The sequence below is a fragment of the Dromaius novaehollandiae genome, chromosome 14 (assembly GCF_036370855.1).
Source record: "Dromaius novaehollandiae isolate bDroNov1 chromosome 14, bDroNov1.hap1, whole genome shotgun sequence".
Taxonomy (NCBI): Eukaryota; Metazoa; Chordata; class Aves; order Casuariiformes; family Dromaiidae; genus Dromaius; species Dromaius novaehollandiae.
Window position 1 is genome coordinate 10,082,498 of NC_088111.1, and position 21,895 is coordinate 10,104,392.

Here is a 21,895-nt window from a genome sequence, read left to right on the forward strand (position 1 = left end):
CGGGTCTCCTCTCAGCAGTCCTCACGTGCAGGCAGTGGTTGGCCGCACTTCAAGGCCAGTCCTAGGAAGTGCTGCAGGAGCTGGGAGCACTTTACACCATGTAAAACCAGGGAATTCATATAGTCCGCCTGGATGGTTATAGCACTTATTCCGTCCTTCTGCCAGCTCTCCTGAGTCAAGGAAACGCTACAGTTGCTGCTGAGTTAACTGATGGAAATATTTTTCTCCTAATAAAAGCAGAGCATATTTTCAAAGTTTACTACTATGAGACCATAATGCAATGGGAGCTGTGAGTTAGTCCAGCTACTCTATGAAGTCCTCCTGTAATTTCCTTGACAATTTTGTGTTCTGTCCTATGCATTTGTGAGACAGCCAACACTAAAGAATGCTCATCAGGGAAAAAGTCAGCATGATTTGCTAATGATCCACTAGTCACTGTCGAGAGGGGCAACGACTCCCATTCCTATCAGTAAAAGACAAATGGTGGAGGCCACTTCCTTTACTCCCACCAAAGGTTGTGTTAGAGACGCACAGAAGGAAGAAGGGAAGAGTGGAAAGGATTTGCATTTGCTGAAAGGCCCAGTTGCATCGCTCCATTGTTAGTGGGCCAAGACCTTCAGCACATGAATTCTTGTGATTCATCCTCCCCTCTGGTCTACCTCCCTGTCTCCAGCATGGTACAGAGAACTCTATGTGCTTGTTTGTACACAAAGAAGCATTTGCTTGTTATTGTAGTTTTTGGGTGCTTGGCTCACCCTCCCAAGTGCGGAGAGGCACAGACTGATCTGGGGAATCAGTATTTCTTACTCTGCTGCTTAGACTGCTGTGTGACCTTGGGCAGCTGCTTCACCTCTCGCCACCTCAGTTTCTGTAAAATTAGACTGATTTACTTTGTACAGCACACAGATATTGACTGATACAAGGGCAGCTAAAGCCTGAGATCCAGAATCAGCAAGACAGAGAGACTGAAAAAGAAAAGAGCAGAAACGCCAAAGCTGTTCTTCTGTTTCAGCTGTCCTTCCCCTGCTGCACTGGCGTAATTCAAATACAGGCAATACTGCCCAACCACACCGCCCTACTTACTCCATGCCCACCACATTGGACCATGCAGGTAACCCCCAAGACCTAAGAAGGGACACAAAAATGAACCCGTACATGCTAAGATGAGCCTATGTAAAGGATACAATTCTGTGCTGAAGGGTGCACGTTTTAGAGCAGAAGTTTTCCTTTAAAAGGCTCTGGGTATGGAAACAGGCAAGACGGGCGGCGGGCTGCCCGCATTTGGGAGAGCCAGGCTTAAAGCAGTCCCCACCGACGCACCGATTTCAACTGTAGCTGCCCAATTTCTTGTTAGCAATTTGAGTGAAAGCATAAAAACACAATATAGCACAACATAGCATGGCTGCCATTCACAGAGGTGTCACACAAATTACTCAAACTAGTTTAAAAGGCAACAAGTTTCTGCTATTCTCGAACATCATGAACTGAAGCTGACTGTGTTTCCCTGCTACAAACAACTTCTGAAGTTTGTAGGAAGCCCCAGTCTATCCCATGCGTAGCAGCCTCTGCTTTCCGAAGGGTTACGGCTCTCTCGGAGCTGAGCTGTGCAGAAGCTGGAAAGCGGAAGAGATTAGCAGCACGTCGTGAGGTGGGAGGCAGACACTGAAAGGTTCCCAGCATCGCCTTCGCAGGGCCTCACGCACCCACAGGGCCTGTGCCTGAATTCTGCTGTGTAAGCAAACTGGAAAGCGTCACTTGCACAATAAAGAAGCACTTAACATTTTTGTCTTCCAAATGTTTAGCTGCTCTCTACGGCAGCAGCAAGTTGGACATGTGCATCGGGGGCAGCTTCGGTGAACGTATCCAGCCCATGGCAAAATCCTTGACTATCACAGGGCTGCAAAAACTCTCTTCTCTGAAATCCAAAAATTAGTCGTAGACGTGCACGTGTAACTGATGTACTTGGAACGTGCTCATCTACTCCAGCCGCCTGTGTTTATCTCACACTCACGTGCGTAGCCTATGCACAGGAGCACGCAGGAGTGCCCGCGCGCGTGGAAGCCCTTCCGTGCTCGCCTGTGTCGTGCGTTCGCGTCACCTTGTAGCCGCACGTATATCTGTGACCGGCTCTGCGTGTGTCCCGCTGTGCAAGCCTGCGCGTACACAGGCGTCTACGTGCCACGCTGCACACCCGGCTCCCCGCACGCGCTGGTGTGTGTGTGTGTGCGTGTGCGTGTGTGTGTGCGTGTGTGCGTGTGCGTGTGTGCGTGTGTGTGTGTGTGTGTGTGTGTGCGTGTGTGCGTGTGTGTGTGCGTGCGCGTGTGCCTGCACTGCCCCGTGCAGCACTGCCCCGTGCAGCACGCCGCCCTCCCCTCGGGGCGCCCTCGGCTCTGCCAGCGCCGCGGGGCCACGGCCGCTGCGGGCCGCCCGTGCGCCCGGGCCGGCGATGCCGGGCACGTCCCGCTGCACCGGGAGCGCCGCGCGGAGCGGAGCGGAGCGGGGCCGGGCCGGGCCGGGCCGGGGCGGGGCGGTGGGAGGGGGCTGGCCGCCGGGCCGTAGCGCAGCGGGCGCAGAGCGCGGCGGGCAGGCTGGGGCTAGCTCCGCTCCGCACCGCGCGCTCCATGAGCCGCCGCCGCGCTCTCTCCCCGCCGCGGAGCCGCCGCGCAGCCGGCGCCGGGATGTGACTTGCCGCGGGCCGGAGCGGACAGAGCTGCCCCGCTGCCGGCGGCCGCAGCACCCGCGGGTGAGTGCGGTGCGGCGCGGCGCGGTGCGGCGCGGTGCGGGGCGCCGGGCCGGGCGGGGGGCGCTCCGCGCCGGGCACCAACTGCCCCGCTGCCGGGTCGGCGCCCCCGGGCCTCCCCCTGCCCGCCCGCCCGGGAGCCGCGGGGCTCCGTCCCCGGGCCACCCTCCCGGTCACCCGTCCCCGTCCCCTTCCCGGGCGCGGCTCCCCGTCCCCGGGCCAGGCTTCCCATCCCCGTCCCCGTCCCCGTCCCCGGGCGCGGCCCCCGTCCCGCTGCCGGGCCGGGCTCCCCGGCGGGGCGGCCCCGGCGCCGCCCGAGCAGGCGGCCCAGGTGAGCGGCGCGCCCCGCCCGGCGCCCCGGCCCCGCTGCGGGCAGCAGAGCACAAAGGCGCCGCGGAGCGCGGCTTCCTCCGCGGCTCTGCCCGCAGCAGCAGCCGGTGGCCGCGGCCCGACAGCAGGCTGGGTATAAGACTCCGGGAGGGGGATTAGGCTGGATCTAGGCCGGGGGGAGGGCTGAAGGAGGGGGCTGCCAGGGGCTGGGGCAACGGCGGAGGAAGGCTGAGGGGGAGAAGAGTTGAGACACAGGATGGGGAAGGCGGCTGGGGGCAGGCGGGGGCGGGAGGAAAAGCACTAGGAAAAGAGAGCGAAGAGAGAAATGAGCAAAGGGACAAAAGAGAGAGGGGGCTGGAGCGGGATAGATGTAGGACGGAAGGAGGAGGAGGAGGAGGTTGCAGGCGGATTAGGGGGAGCCTGGAGAGCAGGCAGCTGCGTATCGGCCCGCAGGGAGGGGGCTGCCGCTCGGCTCCGCTGCGGGCGCGGTGGGGCTGCACCAAGCCGGCAGCCTTCGCGCTCCTCCCCGGCTCCTCGCTGCTCTACGGCAGCGCCAGGGCAGCCGCGACGGCGCCGGGCTGAAGGCGGAAAGGGCTTTTGTCGGCCGCCGCTGCCTTTGTCTGGTCCCGGGGTGGGCTGCAAGGTGGGAGCCCCCAGCCCGCTGCCGTGCGCGCCAGCGTCGGCGCGCTGCGCTCAGCGCAGCCCAGAAGGGCTGCACAGCCTTAGCAGTTTTCTACTTAATAATAATAAAAAAAGCCCCATACCTATATTATATCTTCCAAAAGACAAACAGTGGTAGGATTTAGCACTTATGTGAACCCTTTGTTTACACCTGATCTAATGTTTACCCCGAGGCTAACAGGATTTCCTGCACGCTGAGTCTAAGCACCTAGGCTGGGTATCGTTGCTGTAGTACTGAATCTCTGTTTGTCTGTGATGCTTTACATGTTACTTACCATCAGTGAGTATCTGTGTTGAGGTGTTTTCTCACTGCATCAGAAGAAATCGGGTGAAGGAAACGCATCTGTCACAAGGCTGTGACACGAGTAGACAGTCTGAGAATTAACAAAGAAAAGAAAAAAACCTGTTATCAACAGTCTAATGAGTATCAGGTTTTATAGTCAGAAGTATTTAGACACAGATGATATATACAGAATCTGCCTGAAAAGAATTCGCAACTCCTAGAAGGTTAGAAAGATAATTTCATATGATATTCAGCATTGCAAAGTATTTCTAAATGAACGCAGTACTTTTTCTACATGTCCTCTTTGGAGCGGGGTCATGCTTCCTGTAACAGGGAGGCTGTAAATAGTGTTGTGTGTTATAATGTGGAGTAAGTCTAAATCACGGCTGTATTTTTGCATACAAAGCACAATCCCACTATTAATTATTATTCTGGAAAGACATCTCCTCAGCAGTCTGATCTTGGCTTGGCTGGTGCTGCGCCGTTATCAGTCCTGAAGCTCATTCTTCAGATCTGATCAAAAGGAGCTGGCAGAGCTCCTGTGTTGTGATTAATTCCTCACTCACTAGCATCTCTCCACAACACTTTGTGGTGGGGGCGGTTTTTTGGAAGTCGTACAGTGAACCAGTCTTCTGCCTATGTGTGGCAGAACAGGTTGCTATTTGTGCTACTATTCCTTTTATTTACTAGATTGTTTTTCTTCTCTGCAATTGGATTTATCTTCCTATATCAGTTGATTAACATTAGGACTCTAAAAAGAGGAACCAATAACATCTAACCATGAATAACATTACCTTAAATATTTGCATGATTGCACATTTATATGTATTTTTTTCATATTCTCTAACAGCATACAGCAGTATCTTTTTACATGAGGGTTTCTGACTGGATAAGAGGTATTTACAATCACTGGTCAGAAGGCTTTAGCTATTGAAAGCCTCACTGATTTTTAACCATAACAACTTTTTGATGACAGCTATGAAACCTTCAGTTTCTGCTTAGTTGCTTGCAGTTGTGCTTTGTACCACTGGGGAAGCTTTGTGTCTGCCATTTCTGTAATGATTCTTGCATTGTCCCTTAAATCAGATAACATAGGGGACTTCACTCTATTGCAAACAGTGAAGTTGTTAGTGTTGTAATTGAGAGCAGATTTTGGGCCTGTGTGTCTGAATTTGCAAGCTGCTCTGCTATTTGTTTGCTGCATATTCCTGCAATATCTGAAGCATATCGATCCCTTTTATGAACCCAAAACTGCACTTGAGTTACAGGTATGTTGGTTTAACCTGTTGTTATGAAATATAATTTTGGAGGGGGATTTGTGGACAGAAAAAATCTCAAGTTGATTTCCCTTCCGCATTAACTGCTCCATTCAGCTATGCTGGGGACATACCAGTGCCACTTACTGCAGCCACGCTGGGATGTTTCTGTGACGTTTCTGTATTACTATTGCTGTACTTCGCTTCGTACTAGTAGGAGTGAGAGCGCTAGTCAAACAGAGTGCTGTTGTTACTACCGTTAGGTTACGTAACTTTGCTAAGAGCTAATCTAGACATAAGGAGGTAAAAATACTGTTCTCCTACAGTTACTGATTTAGGTGACAGCTAGTGATTATGTGCAGACAGAAGATTTTACTACAAAAAACTAGCAACACACAGGATTCCACCAACAAAAAAGCCTCGAGGAAGCCACTATTTTAACAATAACCCCATAGTGATACTTTTTTTCCCCCACAAACAACTTTTCTGGACAGAAACACTTTCTAGATTTCCCTGAAATTTAGCTGAATCTGTGGTTTCAGCTAAAGCTGTGGTAATACCTTGCCAAACTTCTACGTTGTAACGCACTGTTTTCCCTTGTCTGCATAACAGTCTAGGTACAGTGCTGAGTAACGGTGCTCGAAAGAGGATTTTGGCTGGCATCATCACGGCAATGGCAAAATGTTGCCATTTTTTGCCTCAGCAGGCAGAAGTACACAGTAAACAAGTTCCCAAGCATGGCTATATTGATAGCACTGACTAGGCTGTAAGTCCAGTTTGGAAAAGATTTCAAACCCTGCTTGCAAGCTTGGTGTGGACAGGATCTTTGGAATGATTTACCCTACTGTTTAGTGAGGTTTACTGACATTTGATAGCGGTAGGATTTCACACGAGAAATCCTGTCAGCATTCCCAGCGATTTCTCGGTTAATACTGTAGCTATTTTGGAGCTTTCTAGGAGAACCACTTTTTACTTCCATTACTTCTCCCAGAAGTAATTTCACGAATGGAAGTAACTTGGAAAAACTCCACTCGAGTTGAACAGCTCTGCATTTCTGAATTTATATTTTGTCACAGATTAATTCCCCTTTTCCAAGAGAACCTACTCCTTTTCCTGTAGGGGGAAGTACTCAAAATCCATCAACCCTCCCTTCCCCCCTCCCAAACACTTCCAGATAGGAAGAGGAAACAAATGATGGGCTGACAGTATGACTGCTTACCCATGCAGCACCATCGCCATGGAAACAGACTGTCCTAGAATAGCTCAATCACATGAGGGTTACATGACATGAATAAAGTAACCAGAACACTGGAAAATATCTCCGAACTGGAGATACTGGCACTTAATTCATTGCCCCCAGGTCATAATTTGTATCATAACTTGGTAGTGCAGAAGTGATGACCCTGCCCTAAAGGGTCGTTTATCGTTTCCAGCTTGGGAGACATTGCTTCAGAATGGATTCTCAATGATCTTCCAGCTGACCTCCTGCTCCTTGAAATAGTTACCTGTGGTTTGCAGTACTGCCCGAGCAGATCCGAGTGGATTTCCCCCCTTTGTTATCAATAGGCACTGATCACTCAGCGCTTTCTGGGACATTTTGGATATTCTAAAAACTAGGCGCAGCAGTTGAACTAAGTGCAGCCTGTGCACATAAGGCACTGCAACCTTCAGCATGTTCCCTTCTTGTCAATTATGTACTCATAGGACAATTAGATTTATTTAGGGTAACCATTTTCAATAAAAAATGAATATCTTCTATTGCCGATTATTTTTTTCTCTGTTTTCTCTTGTTTTTAAAGTGACTGTTGTGACAGAGTCATTGAGAAACCTGTCATACAAATCGGAGATAAACAACTAAATATGCTACCAATTTAGCATAAAGTAAATTATAGTTAGGTAGAAGGAGAACTATTAGTCATAGCTGTATGTCACTGCATTGTTAGAACACGGTAGCCCCCAGAACAAGGGCAGTCTACTATAATTTCAGTGGGCGGGCAAAGATTATTGATTACTTTTTCCTGTTTGTGCAATCCCAGATCGCATTATTTGTCACAGCTTCCACTTCTGAGATCAAGTTTTGTAATACACTTTTTTGTCTGTTGTATGACCATAAAGACCATAAAACTATTATGCATTTATATTCGCACATTTGCTGTCTTGGTGCCTCAAATAGGAAACAGTATAATTTCCATCATCTGTCTCTTCGCAGAGGCCTATAAATGGACATTCTTCATTACTCAGGGAAAGGGGATGAACATTAGTTTGGAAGATCGAGAGCCTCAAGATTTAGCTTTGATCATTACAGGACAATAATACAAAGGAAGAAAAATGATAGCTCTTATCTGTAGATTATATACTATTTTGTACAGTACATGTAAATAGTTTTTTTGTTGGTTATGGCTGATCATGTTCAAATAACACTGCACAGTTACTTTAAACTATTTTCAACTCTCATGAAACTTTTTTGATATTTTCATTACATGTATTTCTGATTTATAAAATATCTTTTAAAGATACTTATTCAGGGTTGTTTGTATAACTTATAAAAGAGCTAACAATAGTTTCTCTTTTTCTTGCTTTACACCTTAAGTATATCACATGAGCTATATGAGTATCATTACTGCCTGTTTATACGGTGCTTTTCTCCTATGCAGCCTGAAAATACCAAGCAAAACAGAAGTCTTAATTCTGAAAATTTTCATTTAGGCACATAGTTCACATCAATGCACATAATCCTACTGAAATCAGCTGTGCTAACTATGCAGGCGAAGGTTAACAGAATCAGGTTTCATATGTGGTGCATGCTGTGTTTACTTCAGACTGCTCTTACAACATAGCTATCTCTGGGGTGGGTTGTTCATTTAAAGACTACATTTTTAATGATCTCATTCTTTGCCCTGTTTTGCTTAATAAACGCAAATGTTGTAACGTATACCTTTAGAAACCATTTAACCTGTGTACCTCCTAAAACCAAGCTGGGATTTGTCCAGGCTTTTGGTCCTGCTGGTTGTGTGATGTGTTGTGTTCCTAGGGGGCTTACAATCGCTCACTCTGTGGAGCAGGGAAAATGATGTTCTGTTTTTTGTTGTTTGTTTCATTCGGATGGCTTTATATTTGTTAAGAAGCACAATGAGTCATTCATTTTTGATTAGTTGATTAATGACATTGCATGTGTGCACTGTTGTTGCAGAATATGAGATTTCTCTAGCCAACCATTTTTGTTCGCAAATGCAATCTAATACCTGGCCTTTGGGAGGGGATCAAAGGAGTGAATATTATAGCTTGCATGAAAACAAGACTTTTCTTAATTAGTAATTTAAAGAAAAACACAGTGCTTATTCTCCTGAGACAGTTTTATCTTTAAGCAATACCTGTTGAAAAAGTGTATTTGACTCTGCTTGCCCTTATTCCAGCAAAAGGAACAAGCCTACGAAACAGATTCTAATTCTGATACAACTTACACTTGTATCAGGCCCTGTGTCCAACTGTCTCTGTAAGTTGCATATACTTTAATCGCCTTAATTTGAGGAATAAAGTATCGTAGATAGGATATTATTTTATGAGATGATAATTTATTTCTTCTGGTTGGAGTAAATAATGCGTTTTAGAATATTTGCAGGGGCAGTGTTTGGATATGTTCTTTTCAATCTGTGCGAACATAAAAATTAATCAGTTTGCATTCCGAGTACAAGAGGCAAAAGTAGCTTTCTTGGAGGGCAGCAAAGGGGAATAGGAATAGAAAAGCCAGCGCAAAGAAAGAGTAAACGTGAGCTATTGAAGCAAGCCATTTGTTCAAGCTGTACTTCCAACTGATGTGAAATCTTCCAGGGTGAACTGTAGCTAAACCAACAAATATTTTATTGTCTCAGACAGAAAAATGAAAACCTACCCAGCCATTGGTTTCTTCCTCCTCTTCGTGATCAGCTATGGCTCTTCTGAAAACTCGAGCACGTCCAGAGGGTGCGGACTGGATCTCCTCCCTCAGTACGTTTACCTGTGCGACCTGGATGCCATCTGGGGAATAGTACTGGAGGCAGTCGCGGGAGCAGGTGTGCTGACAACAGTGCTGCTGATGCTGATTTTGCTAGTGAGGTTGCCCTTCATAAAGGACAAAGAGAAGAAGAGCCCGCTGGGAATGCATTTCCTCTTTCTTTTGGGGACTCTAGGACTGTTCGGGCTGACGTTTGCTTTCATCATACAAGAAGATGAAACGGTGTGTTCAACCCGAAGATTTCTGTGGGGAGTTATCTTTGCTTTGTGCTTCTCGTGCTTGCTAGCTCAAGCCTGGAGACTTCGTAGACTAGTTCGACATGGGAAAAGTCCATCTGGCTGGCATCTAGCTGGTGTGGCGATCTGCCTGATGCTCGTGCAAGTCATTATTGCAACTGAGTGGTTAATACTGACAGTTGTGAGAGATAACAAGCTGGCCTGCAACTATGAACCAATGGATTTTGCTATGGCTTTGATTTACGTTATGTTCCTGATGGTATTCACCATGGGATTTTCTCTTTTCACTCTTTGTGGAAAGTTTAAGAAATGGAAGAAAAATGGAGTATGCCTCATTATAACACTCTTTTTTTCCATTCTGATTTGGGTAGCCTGGATGACTATGTACCTCTTTGGCAACGCTGAACTAAAGAGAAAAGACAAATGGAGTGATCCCACTCTTGCTATTGCACTGGTGTCCAGTGGTTGGGTGTTTGTTATTTTTCACGCTATACCAGAGGTCCACTGTACCATCCTTCCATCACAACAGGAAAACACACCTAATTATTTTGATACTTCACAGCCAAGGATGCGTGAAACTGCTTTTGAGGAAGATATACAGCTTCCTCGGAGCTACATGGAAAATAAAGCCTTTTCAATGGATGAACATAATGCAGGTAAGAATTTACTCTGTAGAGGACTATACTTTTTTGTAGTAGCAAAGTCTAACATTTGTACAGATGTTTTTCAGGTGTTCAAAACAAGGCTCTTTACAAATGCCATATTTTGCACACTACACGTTCCCTTTTAAATTGTTCATTAAGAAAACATCTTAGTGGCAAAAAAAAAAGGGAAAATGTAATACAGAAAATACATGTGTTTTGTTAAAGTGATTCTCTGGGTTTTGGTCTTTTTCACTGAAGAACTGAACAACTTCAAGTACAAAGCAGAACACAACACAAGCAGAAAAATTTCACTGTGAAAAAGTAACTTCCAATTATAAATAGTTTAAAATTTTTTGTCATTATCAGTTAGCATTGTATTTTAGATGAAATATTTTCCTAAAAACTGAAAAAACCCACACTCTATGTTACAAAGAGCTCAGCCTCTTGAGCAACAAAATAATGCTAATTATTAATTATATTTCCATGAAAATGGGACCCAGTGCCATTTTGTGACACTGCCAGGGGAAAAATATGCACGGTGGTATGCAGACAAGTTAAAAAGCAGTCTTTGTTCTGAAGGCTTTATCTTCTCAATAGAAAATCCACAGACAGAGGATTCAAGGTAGTGATCATGCTATGAGTTGCTTTACTCTTCATAGCTGTTAGATCTGTTAGAACAACTGTGGGATGACACATACTCAGTTAAAATTGCAATGAAAACGTTTTTGAGCAATTATTGAAAGGGCCACCAAGAACTGGTTACTTAAGAGATCCAAACCATAGCTGAAAGTTGAACACGTATCAGAAAATATACAGGGATGCTTATGTGACCGCAGGAAGGACTTGCCTGATGTTGGTCAGTAGTGTAGGTTGCATTTTGGTGGTATGTCCCATGACTGGATAAATGATTTTTTAAGTGGTCGACTGCTTGTTTGTGACAATGTGGGGTCAGGAAGACCTTTTCCCGTTAAGTGTATTAGTGGGAACTTTAAAGGTCTCCTCCTTGTATGGAAGCTTTGAACAGAAATGAGTTAGGCTCATGTGGGTACCTACCAAGGGCAATGGTAACACAAACAAAAATCTCATGGATAAAAGAATGCCTGTTAATTACTGATGTTCCAGAGGAGCAGAGGCAGCTTCACCATTGATTGTAAAAGCACTCTTATTTTTTTTTCTCTCCTTCATCTCTATTAAATTAATTTCATACTAACATAACTGCAGTGATTTCAGTGGAGTTATTTCTGAGTAAGGCAGATCTAAGAACAAAACTGGATCATTCCCTCTATTATTTTCATTCATGCATGCATTTTAAAAGAAAGACTGGAGGTCTCTTTTTGATCTAATCACTTAAGTGATTTTTTAGTGAAATGGATAGACGTATGATCCCTACATCCCATTACAGTATTTACTATAGTGTAATTTATGATGTTCTGTTTTAATCTGATATTGTATTTGCAATACAATATAAAACAGATTTCCTTATCTGGTATCCTTATTAATATTTATCACAATGAATGCATGTCACTTCTATTCCCGTGGCACATGGAAGAAGGATAAATATATTTTTAATTAAACAGATGCTTTACACTTTCAATTAATTATTCCTTTGCAGTTGTTTTTTAAGTTAAATACAGACTTATGACCATAGAGTTTGGAGGCAACACTTAATAGTATGGTAGAGACTTAAAATAAATACAGGTAATAATATTCAAGTCACATAGTATGGCTGCTGAAGCGTTAATTGAAGTCACATCACTGCATTGATGGTTGTCAGTGGCTAAGCACCTGGAATCTGCTAGTAATTGGCTCTCTGCAGGTATATAGAGAGTAGTCTCTTCTTTTTAATTTTTTTAATTCAGTTCAAAAGTTCATCGTTCAGAGTCCAGAAATTAAAGGAATGGTACTTTTTTTCAATTATGCGTAAGAATTATTTTTAATATGAGATTTATTCATTCTAAAATCTGGGACAATGTGATAACCAGAAATCACCTTTTGGTTCCCTGATTGTAATACTTGTTTTAGTAAATAATTAGCTTTAAACAGAAAACATGCTTGGATAAATGTATTTTCCATTTATTCACTATGTATTAAGTAGTTTTGCTTACCTTTTTTTTTAAGTCTGAGGCAGCATTTTAAGACTATAAAATACAGTTTCTAATAAGCATGTGTTCTCCTAGTATTTGTTTCTTAGCAAAATGTAGCTCCAAGTTATATATAACAACAAGAGCTGTCCTACTTTAGGAATATCATAAATTAAAACAATTTTAAAGTCAATTATTTAAGCAACCTTATTAAAATCTGGGTTTTTAATAATCCGATGATAGCGATATTGAAGTATCTACTTAGAAGAGTTATTTTCATACCTGTGCATTGCACAATATTTTAGTAAAGTGTTTAAAATACCGTGAAAAGACTAACTTAAATGATTTCTCCCTATTCTCTGTAAGTGCAAAGTACAGTAATAGGGCAAATTCTCCAAGGCAAACAGAATTTGCTTATACACAGAAAATAAGGGTATGAAAGGTAGAGTACTACAGCTGTCAAGAAATCCAAGCCTAAGAAGATCTGATACTCACTGAATATCATTTAATAAATTTTAGTACAAGTCATCCTCTGAGCAAATGCCTAAAACAGAGCTAATAAAATTTAAAATATGCCTTAAAAGGAGACTTTGACAAGACATTTGCTCAAATCTCCCAGGTATTGTTAATTCCTGTTTTACCTATATATCCTCTACTCTATTAGATGTATCTAACACTAATACAAAAAATACAAGCAAAAATAGTAAAACTGGTATGAGGAAAGAATTATGAAATTAAGATTTTGTCTACAGCTTTGTCTCCGATTCTCATGGTAAAACAGTTTTAGAACCTACTTGCAATAATATGAAGAAAAACTCAGCAATCTGAAATTGAATTTACTGTCCCTTTAAGATAATTTTAAAATGACCGTGTAAATTATATAGTAAAATGGATGTGTAAATATTTTAGTTTAATATATATATATATTATGAAAAGATTTTGTATTTGTGTGTTATCAAATACCAGTGTAATTACTTGTTCAACATACAGGTAGGAAACCAAACTATAAAGAAGGAATACTTTTGACCCTGAGATGGTTAAAAATAACAATTAAAAAAGCTAATTCTAGCATAGAAGTTTTCATCTTTTTGTTCTCCATGTGTTCTGTAAAAAAAGAAAAAAAGTTTTAAAAACACAGAGCAAATAAGGTTACATGTGTACGTGAAGTAAACCAATGGAACATTTGCTGGGCTGGATTTCTAAATATCTATGCTAAATCAATACTGTTCTATGTCTCTGTGCACAACCCCCAATGAGAGGCGTTACAGTGGATAGAGGACAGCATATGGCAGTAGGATCCATTTAAATCTTGTCGTACACAGTGCAACAATATTAAATCCTGGCTTTGTTAAAGTCAGTGATGAAATTCTTGTAAACCTCAGTTGGTCTAGATTTTCAGCTAGAGAGTGCAGAACTGTAATTCGAATTAAGCCTAAGAGAAATTCTTGCCCCAGGTGCCTGAATAGGCATGTTTCTATTTACCAGATCATAGATCCGTGTTTCCCTGGTATGGAATTGTAAGCGCTCAAGTTGCATGTATACATGAGATTTTTTAGTTGGCAAGATAAGAATTCAGTGAAGCCATTATTTACCCTTAAAGTAGAAAGAAAGTATGCGCCAATTCCCTGACTGGTTTAGAGAGAAAGAAGCAAATTTTTAACTATGCGTCTCTCTCATTCAGAATATACATTTTGAATCCAAACTTGCTCTGAAGTTAATGGAGGCTGACGTATTTCTGGTACAAACATTCAGAAGGACACTATCTTCTCTTTTGCTTCAATCAATTGCCATCTTTAAGCCATTCAAAAGCAATGTTTACTTCATATTTCTAGTTTCTCAGAGTAAATATAATCTGAAACATCTGGAAAATCCTCATACACTAGTCATGCTGAAGTAATGCTCAGGGGGGTTGTGAGTATGCTTACTGGCTCAAGCAATATTTTGGATCCCAGTCCTCTGAATTTGATAGAAAGCAAAATGCAGTATCATTTTACTTAACCCCACAATATCCTGACTGATACACTAGGCATTACACAAAATATGTTGTGCAAGATGCATCAGAGGCTCAGTTACTGAAGGCATTTAACTCCTGTTGAAATGAGAATAAGAAAATTTAAAAGATTTGGCTCCAAGACATTTTTCCCCTTTCTATAATACGCAGTTAATTTTATGTAGAACTCATTCCTTTAAGACCCATTCCCAACTACGTAAGAAAAGTTGCTGTTCAAAGGCAATTTGAAAACTGGTAAGGCAGCATAAAAGCTAAAATCAATGGTGAAGTTCCCACTGACTAAACTGGAAGCAAGATTTTTTTGTGATTTTAAAGGAGATACAGAGTATTAATTGTGTTCATAAGAGCAATCTCTCTCTTTTAAACGCAGCACTAAGAACGGCAGGATTTCGAAACGGCAGTTTGGGAAGCCGACCTAGTGCTCCTTTTAGAAGCAATGTTTATCAGCCAACTGAGATGGCAGTTGTGCTAAATGGTGGGACTGTAAGTATCAAAATGTGATGATTTAAGAAATGTCTGATGTGTACTGACCTATACAACCACTCCTAATTGAAAAACCCTCTGTATTTGGCTTATTCATAGCAGCAGGGAAAACTATAAATGAAAACTCTGGCAGCAAGTATGCATGTAATGCTTCCTTTCCTCTCTAGAAAAGATGCAATTATAAAATACATTGCATTTCCTTACTTGGCTATTCAGATTTTGCAGTGTAACTTCAGTGAACCAAGTTCTTTGGTGACTCTACATATTCAGAGCCCCTTTTGAATGAAATTTATGTTAAGATTGCTAATAGAACTATTAAGTGACACAATATCTAGCCATATTTTTTAAAGATTCTGCAAGTGACACAAATGTATACAGGCCAGTACATTACTTTGAATAAGAACCATTGTTGCAGTTTGTGGTGGTCTTTCACATATCTTCAATTTTCTTGTCAAATGTATGTAATTCATTATAAGTAAGTTAGAGATATATACTTCTCTGGCAAAGAGATTCATGAAAGGAGGATACAGAATATTTTAATGTTAATATTTTTTGCTTTCTCAGACAATAGTTTGGCATGCCATTATTTGATAGACCTCTTTTTCTGCAGCCTGGTCATTGCAAGAATGGCTTAGAGATCTGATGCCAAACAGCCTCTTTTTTTTGCATGATATGCATAACTTGTACTTGAAGAAATTGCATATAGCACTTATACTATTAAAAAGGATTTTTCATCCCCATAATCTTCATGCATACCTACATGCTTCTTAAAAATCTACCCATGAGCCAGTTTATACTCATGTAAGTTAGCTTTTCTTTATTTTAAATCATGAGCTAATTCCATAACTCAAATCTCAACATTCAAAACCAAACAACGTATTCTGATTGCAGGTCTCTTTTTGTTTTTAAGTAAAGTTTTGATTTGTTTTAGTGAACAAGAGGGACTAGACAGAAAGATTCCCCTTCTGTGGGTAATACAGTGGGTGGCATCAACTGGAATAAAATGAAAAAGCTTGTGCTTTGCTTTCAGTAATGAATAGCATCCTTCTGATGCCTGGATTAATCTATACCTATGTTTCCTGATATCAGAAAAAGCAGCTCACAGAAAAGGCAGTTTAAGGATGAGAAGCTAGAGAATTTAGGGGGGGTGGGGGGGAAGGGAGCAGTGTTTTGTTTTGAGGTGGACACAGTTTACTGGAGCACATTGGAGAGTAAATGAGAGATTAATGTGTATATATGCTCATTCTTTTTACATGTGTTCAGGTGAATGTATGGTACACTGTACAGTTACACTGTATCATTTTGCTCTAGAAAAATTGGCTCTAAAGCTGTCATGTACATGTAGCATGCTAACATGTTTTCGAACAGACTAGATCTCTTAGTTATGGGTTTATTATCCTTATTTCCAGATACCGACTGCTCCGCCAAGTTACACTGGACGACATCTCTGGTGAAAGGCTGTAGGCTCTAGAAAATAAGAATCTTTGTTACAGATTTTGTTTCCTGGCAGTGTGTCTTTGAGGGAGGAATCCATAACAATACCAGAACAAAGCAACAAAACATCCAGGAGCTTTTGAAATCCTAGAGAGGATTTTATGTAAATGTGAATATCACTTTACTGATAAGCTAAATGCAAAAACAAAATTGTAAAACTGAAGCTGAATCTAATTTAAAATAGAAGTAGGCACACTTTAAAATGGAAGAGGGGATCTTGTATTCTGAAATGTAAGATATACTCTGTCTGTAACTAGCGTGCGAGGCAAGCCTTTTTTTGTTGTTGGTTGCCCGTTGCTTGCAAAATACCCTCCTCTCACCTAAATTGAATTCGTGTTGTCACAAGAGATTGCCACTACAATGTGAAAACATGCAGGATTTACTTCCCTTTTGCTCTTCTTCTCTTCATTTCAAATGTCATGAAAAGTACCTTGTTTGCTTCATTATCTATCTGTACTGTAATATCATTTAGCATCATGTGTAGTTAAGCATTGTCACTCTGTGGCAACTAAATTACCATTACACTGTACATTGATACTCTTTTCTTTAAAAAGAGCATGCATGAAATGCAGTTCTGGAGAGATGAAATATCTGTGCATGTTTCATGCGAGTTACGGAGCTTCTTGAGGCAGAGAGAACAGGTGTAGGTGCAGCAGAGTCAGAGCTCCTCAGCAGCGTGGGATCAGTTTCCCCGTTACTCCAGCCACAGCCCCGAGTGCGAGCAAAGAGCTGTGCGTTCTCAGTGCTCCTGCAGATGAATCTGTTGAATGAAACTTTGGAGGGATATACTTTTGCAAAGACTTAGCTGGGGAGAGAATGTGACTTGAGTTTGCCAGGAGGTCTCTGTGATGGTGGATCGAAGGAAACCCGCTGTGCTGCGCAGGACAGGTTGTTCCGTTAGGCTGGTCTTGCTGAGGAGGAAATCAGTGGCGGCTGAGCAGTACCGATCGTCTTTCAGGAGGGACTCGGCAGCATATAGGATCAAGCCCTCTGTTTCTCATCCCTGTTCACATGAGTAGTCCCATTGACTGCAGTTGTTTGTGCATTTAAATGTGGTTGTGCATTTTAGTGCCTAGCTAGTAGAATCTCCGTTCTGGAGGTGGTTTGTTGTTATTTTATGTTCTTAAGGTGGTTTCTTCCCTACTCCTCCCCGTCCCTTCACTCCTCTGAGTTGATAGACAGACTTTCTCAAGGCTTTTTATCTTTTCTTTCTCCAGGTTATTTAAAAGGTTCCCATTGCCCATTATTTGTGCCATGGTTTTCATTATGTTTAAGCAAATCATTCCTTTATTTAACATTTAATACATATCAGACACTGAAAACATCCTTGTATCTTCACTGTTTTGCCAATGTTAATCTTAGCTTTCCTCAATACTAAAAGCAAATTGTTTTTACTTGAGGGCATAGGAAACATATAAGGATTAAACTTTGCATATGCTGTAATAAAGATATATATTTTCAAACTAAAAAAATATAATGTACAAATAACTGAATAGCTTAGTAGCTTCACAGAAAGAAGTTACTTTCTGTATTCTGCAAAAGAAAGACACGCTTTTTATTTTTAAAGAGTCTTCCTGATTCTTCACGTACCTCCATTTCTACTGAATTAAGAACCGAGTCCTGCAGACTTGTACTCCCATGAGTAGTCCCACGAACATTAGCAGGTCTACATACAGGCAGTACAAAAGCTGCAAGACCAGTCCCTAAGTGTTGCACACAGATATGTATGTGTACATATATATGAAAAAATATATATTGCCATTCTTGCCATGATCATCTTATAGGGTTTTATTTCAAAGCCCTTCTCTTCCAGAAGCAATATTTTTCTGTCATGCATGATTAAAGGAGCATGTTAGCTCCATGTCAGTTGTTCCCCCTGCCCTTCCCTCCTCAAGGCAAAGGAAGCATGTGCTTGTTTTAAGGATTGCTTTTTTTAATTTTATTTGGTAAGCAGATGGTCTAAGTAACCAAGTAGGGTAGGGGTGGATCTTGCATGCTATCCAGTGACTTAGAAATACATTTTGCTTGTTAAAAACAAAGTTTTGATTAAATGAGGTAGTATTTATGATAATGAAAGTTACCCAGAAGTTGCATCATTTGGAACAATATAAAACCTATTGATCATCACTTGCCTGCAGAAGTTTGTTTTTAAAATAAATGAATCAAGTCTCAGAAAACTATTGTAAAAACATATAAGATGACCATGGCATAAATGGTAGGACAGCTTTCTTTTAAAAGATTTATCATACTACAGCTGAGATTTATGAATTATAATACGCGTTTTACAGACCTTGGACAAAATCTGTACAAGATATATTTACCTTAAGAAATGTTTGTTCTTTTTCTAGATGTGACTGAATTGATAAATAGAGTTCCCAATCCTACTCTTAATGAAGCTAATTGGAATTTGAGGCCTTATGCAAAGACATGGCCAGATCCTGAAAACTCTTACTCACATGACTAGTCTCACTGGGTAGTCACGTGGACTATTCACAAAATTAAAAATTAGCAGGATTGGGCTTAATGTGTGGTGGTGAAGGTGTGGCAGTAGATTAGGAGGGTCTTTATTTTACAACTTCATACAATTAGTAATAGGCAACTTTTTTGTCAGTCACTAGTCTGTGATGTAAAATGCCCCAAATAAAAATGTAATTGAAGAAAGGCACTTTTATGTTAACTTATGTTTCTGTTACAGTAAACAAATTGTTTACTTTTGCCTTTTATGAAAGTTATCTAGAATGTAGAGCATCTGTGAACAACATAAGTAAGTGTAAGCACAAGCCTTTCACAGTTCAGTTAATTATAATTAGCTTTTATACTATAAAAGCTACTATGTTGTCCCTTGATGGTCATTTGCTCATGGTGTATCCATACAGGAAAAAGCTTCTGAAAATGTTATTACCAAAACAAATTTTTATAATAACTGGCTTTTGCTCAGTGGCTAGAAAAAGAGTTCAGAGCCATACTTTACAGACCCTGTCCTGCTTTCAGGAGAGTTTAGGGTCTTTGGCACATGCCAGAAAACATGTAGCATCTTGCAGAGTGGCACACTCGATACATACAGTTGTTTCTATAAACAAGGTACATGAAAGATTATAGAATTAGCTGTTTCTGTTTTTAGTGTAAACACAGGCATCTTGGTTGGCTTTGTTTGAGCTTGATGCCGTGGGTCTAACCAAAGGCTGTGCAAAAGGGAGCATTGTAGCTTTTATAACAAAACGATTGGACTATTCTACCAGCTTACAGGATTACAAAGCAGGTGCTTTTTATTAATTGATGAGAGCTAAAGCTCATTTTTGATAGATAATATATATTTATTAAATGTATTAATGTGTGTTTTATAACGTACCCTTTTTTTCCGCTGATTGTTGCATACTGGTATATTATTAAGTACATCTTTGAAGGATTTTCAAGACAATCAATGTGTACCATGATGACTGTACATAAGTATACAAAACTACAAAGGTCATAAAGCATGGGCAAATGTTTTATTTTCAAAATGCTGTTCTTAACGAGAATAAAGGCTTTACTATTTACTTACAATGTTTGTGTTAACTCGGTGTTAAAATCGACATAAAATTTTTCCACTCCCAGTAAACTATTGATGGTACAGACAGCGTTATCCCGTGGTGACACTGCGAGTGCAATTCTGCCAGCTAAGCTAAGTTGAGCTAAAGGAGACTGCCTCTCAGAGGCTAGGGCTGCATCTCTCCACCTTTGGCCATATTCCCACACTTCTTCCTACCAGCTCTGGCACTTACCAGATCCATGGTGAGCCAGTCAAGGAGCTGAGCAGCCAAACTCTTAACACTGCAAGTAAATGATTTTTTTTTTTCACTTGCCTCAGCAGTTTCCTGAACTGACTCAGTATCTGGGCAAACAATGGCTAATGCTGGTGAAAGGAAGGGGAAAGGACCATGCAGCTGCGGTTGAAGAATGCAGGATCCTGGCAACCCTGATGTTTTATGAGACTCTGTTTTCATATGGTCTGATCTGGTTCAACAACCAGTGTCACAGACTGCTGTACCAGAACAACCAAGGGTTAGGTACCAGTATAACGATGAAGACAAAGTCTGTGTAAGTCATGGAAGAAATACATGTTGAATGACAGCAAGAGTTAGATGGTATCCGTGTTTTATCATGCTTTATTCAAATCAACTAGGCCTTTGTTGGACTTATTTGCAGTTCTACTAATAATTCTATACATCTCTACCTGGGAAATTCAAAACACCTAAACAGGGCTACGCTTCACAGGGCTGAATTAGAGAATAACGTGGGGTCCTTAATCAGAGAGCCAAATCTGGTTTTTCTTTTGCTTGCACCTTACATAAGTAAGTATACCTATGCAAGACTGTGGAAAGTGCATCCTGGGATCTTAATTTTACACTTTCTTGGCACATGAATTAAGTGACAACAAAAGGCCCTTTGACTTTTTTCCCCTGCAGAAATGCAGAGCACCCATAGCTTTCATTGCCTTCAGTGGAAATTGCAAAGGTACAGCTATTTTGAAAATTAGACCATTATGAACACAGCTTGAAGTGGTGCAAATTATCACAGCTCTGCAAAAGTGAGTGAAGCTACTCCAGTTTATACCAACTGAGGATTTTTTGCCTTAGTTTTAACACTTAGCCTGCATGTGGGTATAACCCCATTTATTTCATCTGGAGTTTTGTGTCCATGAGAAACTTAGATCTAAGTACTCAGGAACACCAAATGAACACAGACGTGAAATTTTGTGGCCAAGTGCAGAAAATCCTGTCTGTTTTAACAGAATTGCCCTCACTTACATTAGGACAGAATTTGTCTTGGCAGGCTGGGTCCTTATGTAATCTCACTTTGATTTACAACACCTCACATGTCAAAGTAAAATTGTAATGCTAAGAGTGTTTCTAAATTAGTACCACACAGAGTTCAGTCCATGACCTCTGTGTTTTGTGGTGGTGGTGGTGAGAGAACTAAAAGAAATCTTGAATGATTTGGTGTAGGTTCTTCTGAATCTTCTAATTTGCTTCCCACTGCAACCATATAAAACAAAACATTAAATACTTACTTAACTTTCCAAAACATCCATAGAAATGAAAAAGTAAGTACCCATACTTCCATAGTAAATACTCTGTTGTTCGATACAAAAAGAAAAAAAAACCATCCCACCCAACCCAAAAGACATATTTCTAATGTGTGGCATTTTTTTGTTCTGACACAACCTCAGCCCTCGTATGCCTGTACACAATTCTCAGTGCCATCTGTGGGAGTTGTGCATGTGTAGCTGAGGGCAGGGTTGTTTGCTAGTAAGAAGTCATTGGACTGTTCACTTGATGTTCAGAAAAATGAAAGCAGCTCTTTGAGTTTTTTTGCTTTGAAGATTTTCAATTAAAAGTTAGTGATGACTGAAGTCATACAGTTCACCTAATATATAAATATATTTTTTGTCACTGTGGACAACAAGCAAGGTCAATAAAGAATAGTTTTTCTATGCCTCAGTGGAAAGAAGAATGTTATCCATGTGATTGCAAAAGGTCTGCCAAATGGGAAAAATCAGTCAAACAAAGAGCACAGGGTTGCTTGCTGGAGTAAACAATCCTAAATGAACAAAAGCTCCACATAAAAGCAAAATGTCTCACCCCCCAGCGAAAGCTGTTTTTCAAAGCTCAATATTCTTTCCGAG

General features: G+C 41.4%; 2 protein-coding genes across 4 annotated transcripts in view; one reads left to right on the top strand and one right to left on the bottom strand.

The window, feature by feature from the left end:
* Positions 1 to 2,561: 2,561 nt before the first annotated feature.
* GPRC5B (G protein-coupled receptor class C group 5 member B) lies at positions 2,562 to 19,773 on the top strand. 2 transcript variants are annotated; one of them, XM_064520313.1, is made up of 4 exons: positions 2,562 to 2,743; positions 9,164 to 10,173; positions 14,624 to 14,736; positions 16,146 to 19,773. In XM_064520313.1, the coding sequence occupies exons 2-4, from the start codon at positions 9,168 to 9,170 to the stop codon at positions 16,188 to 16,190; spliced, it is 1,164 nt and encodes a 387-aa protein (XP_064376383.1). In that variant the 5' UTR covers positions 2,562 to 2,743; positions 9,164 to 9,167; the 3' UTR covers positions 16,191 to 19,773. The 2 variants fall into 2 exon arrangements, with proteins under 2 accessions (XP_064376383.1, XP_064376382.1); XM_064520312.1 differs by having other exon boundaries at positions 2,563 to 2,743; positions 9,160 to 10,173.
* The window catches only part of IQCK (IQ motif containing K), a 47,538-nt gene continuing 45,342 nt past the window's right edge, over positions 19,700 to 21,895 (bottom strand). For both annotated transcript variants that reach the window (XM_064520314.1, XM_064520315.1), the window contains one exon: positions 19,700 to 21,245. In XM_064520314.1, the coding sequence (XP_064376384.1) occupies positions 21,142 to 21,245 (104 nt within the window). In that variant the 3' untranslated portion in view covers positions 19,700 to 21,141. The remainder of the gene's footprint in view (positions 21,246 to 21,895) is intronic.

Excerpts from the sequence above, each read along its gene's own strand:
- GPRC5B (XM_064520313.1), top strand. The coding sequence starts at position 9,168 with ATGAAAACCTACCCAGCCATTGGTTTCTTCCTCCTCTTCGTGATCAGC. Across the intron at positions 10,174-14,623 it reads AATGGATGAACATAATGCAG|CACTAAGAACGGCAGGATTT; the intron begins GTAAGAATTTAC and ends TTTTAAACGCAG. Across the intron at positions 14,737-16,145 it reads TTGTGCTAAATGGTGGGACT|ATACCGACTGCTCCGCCAAG; the intron begins GTAAGTATCAAA and ends CCTTATTTCCAG.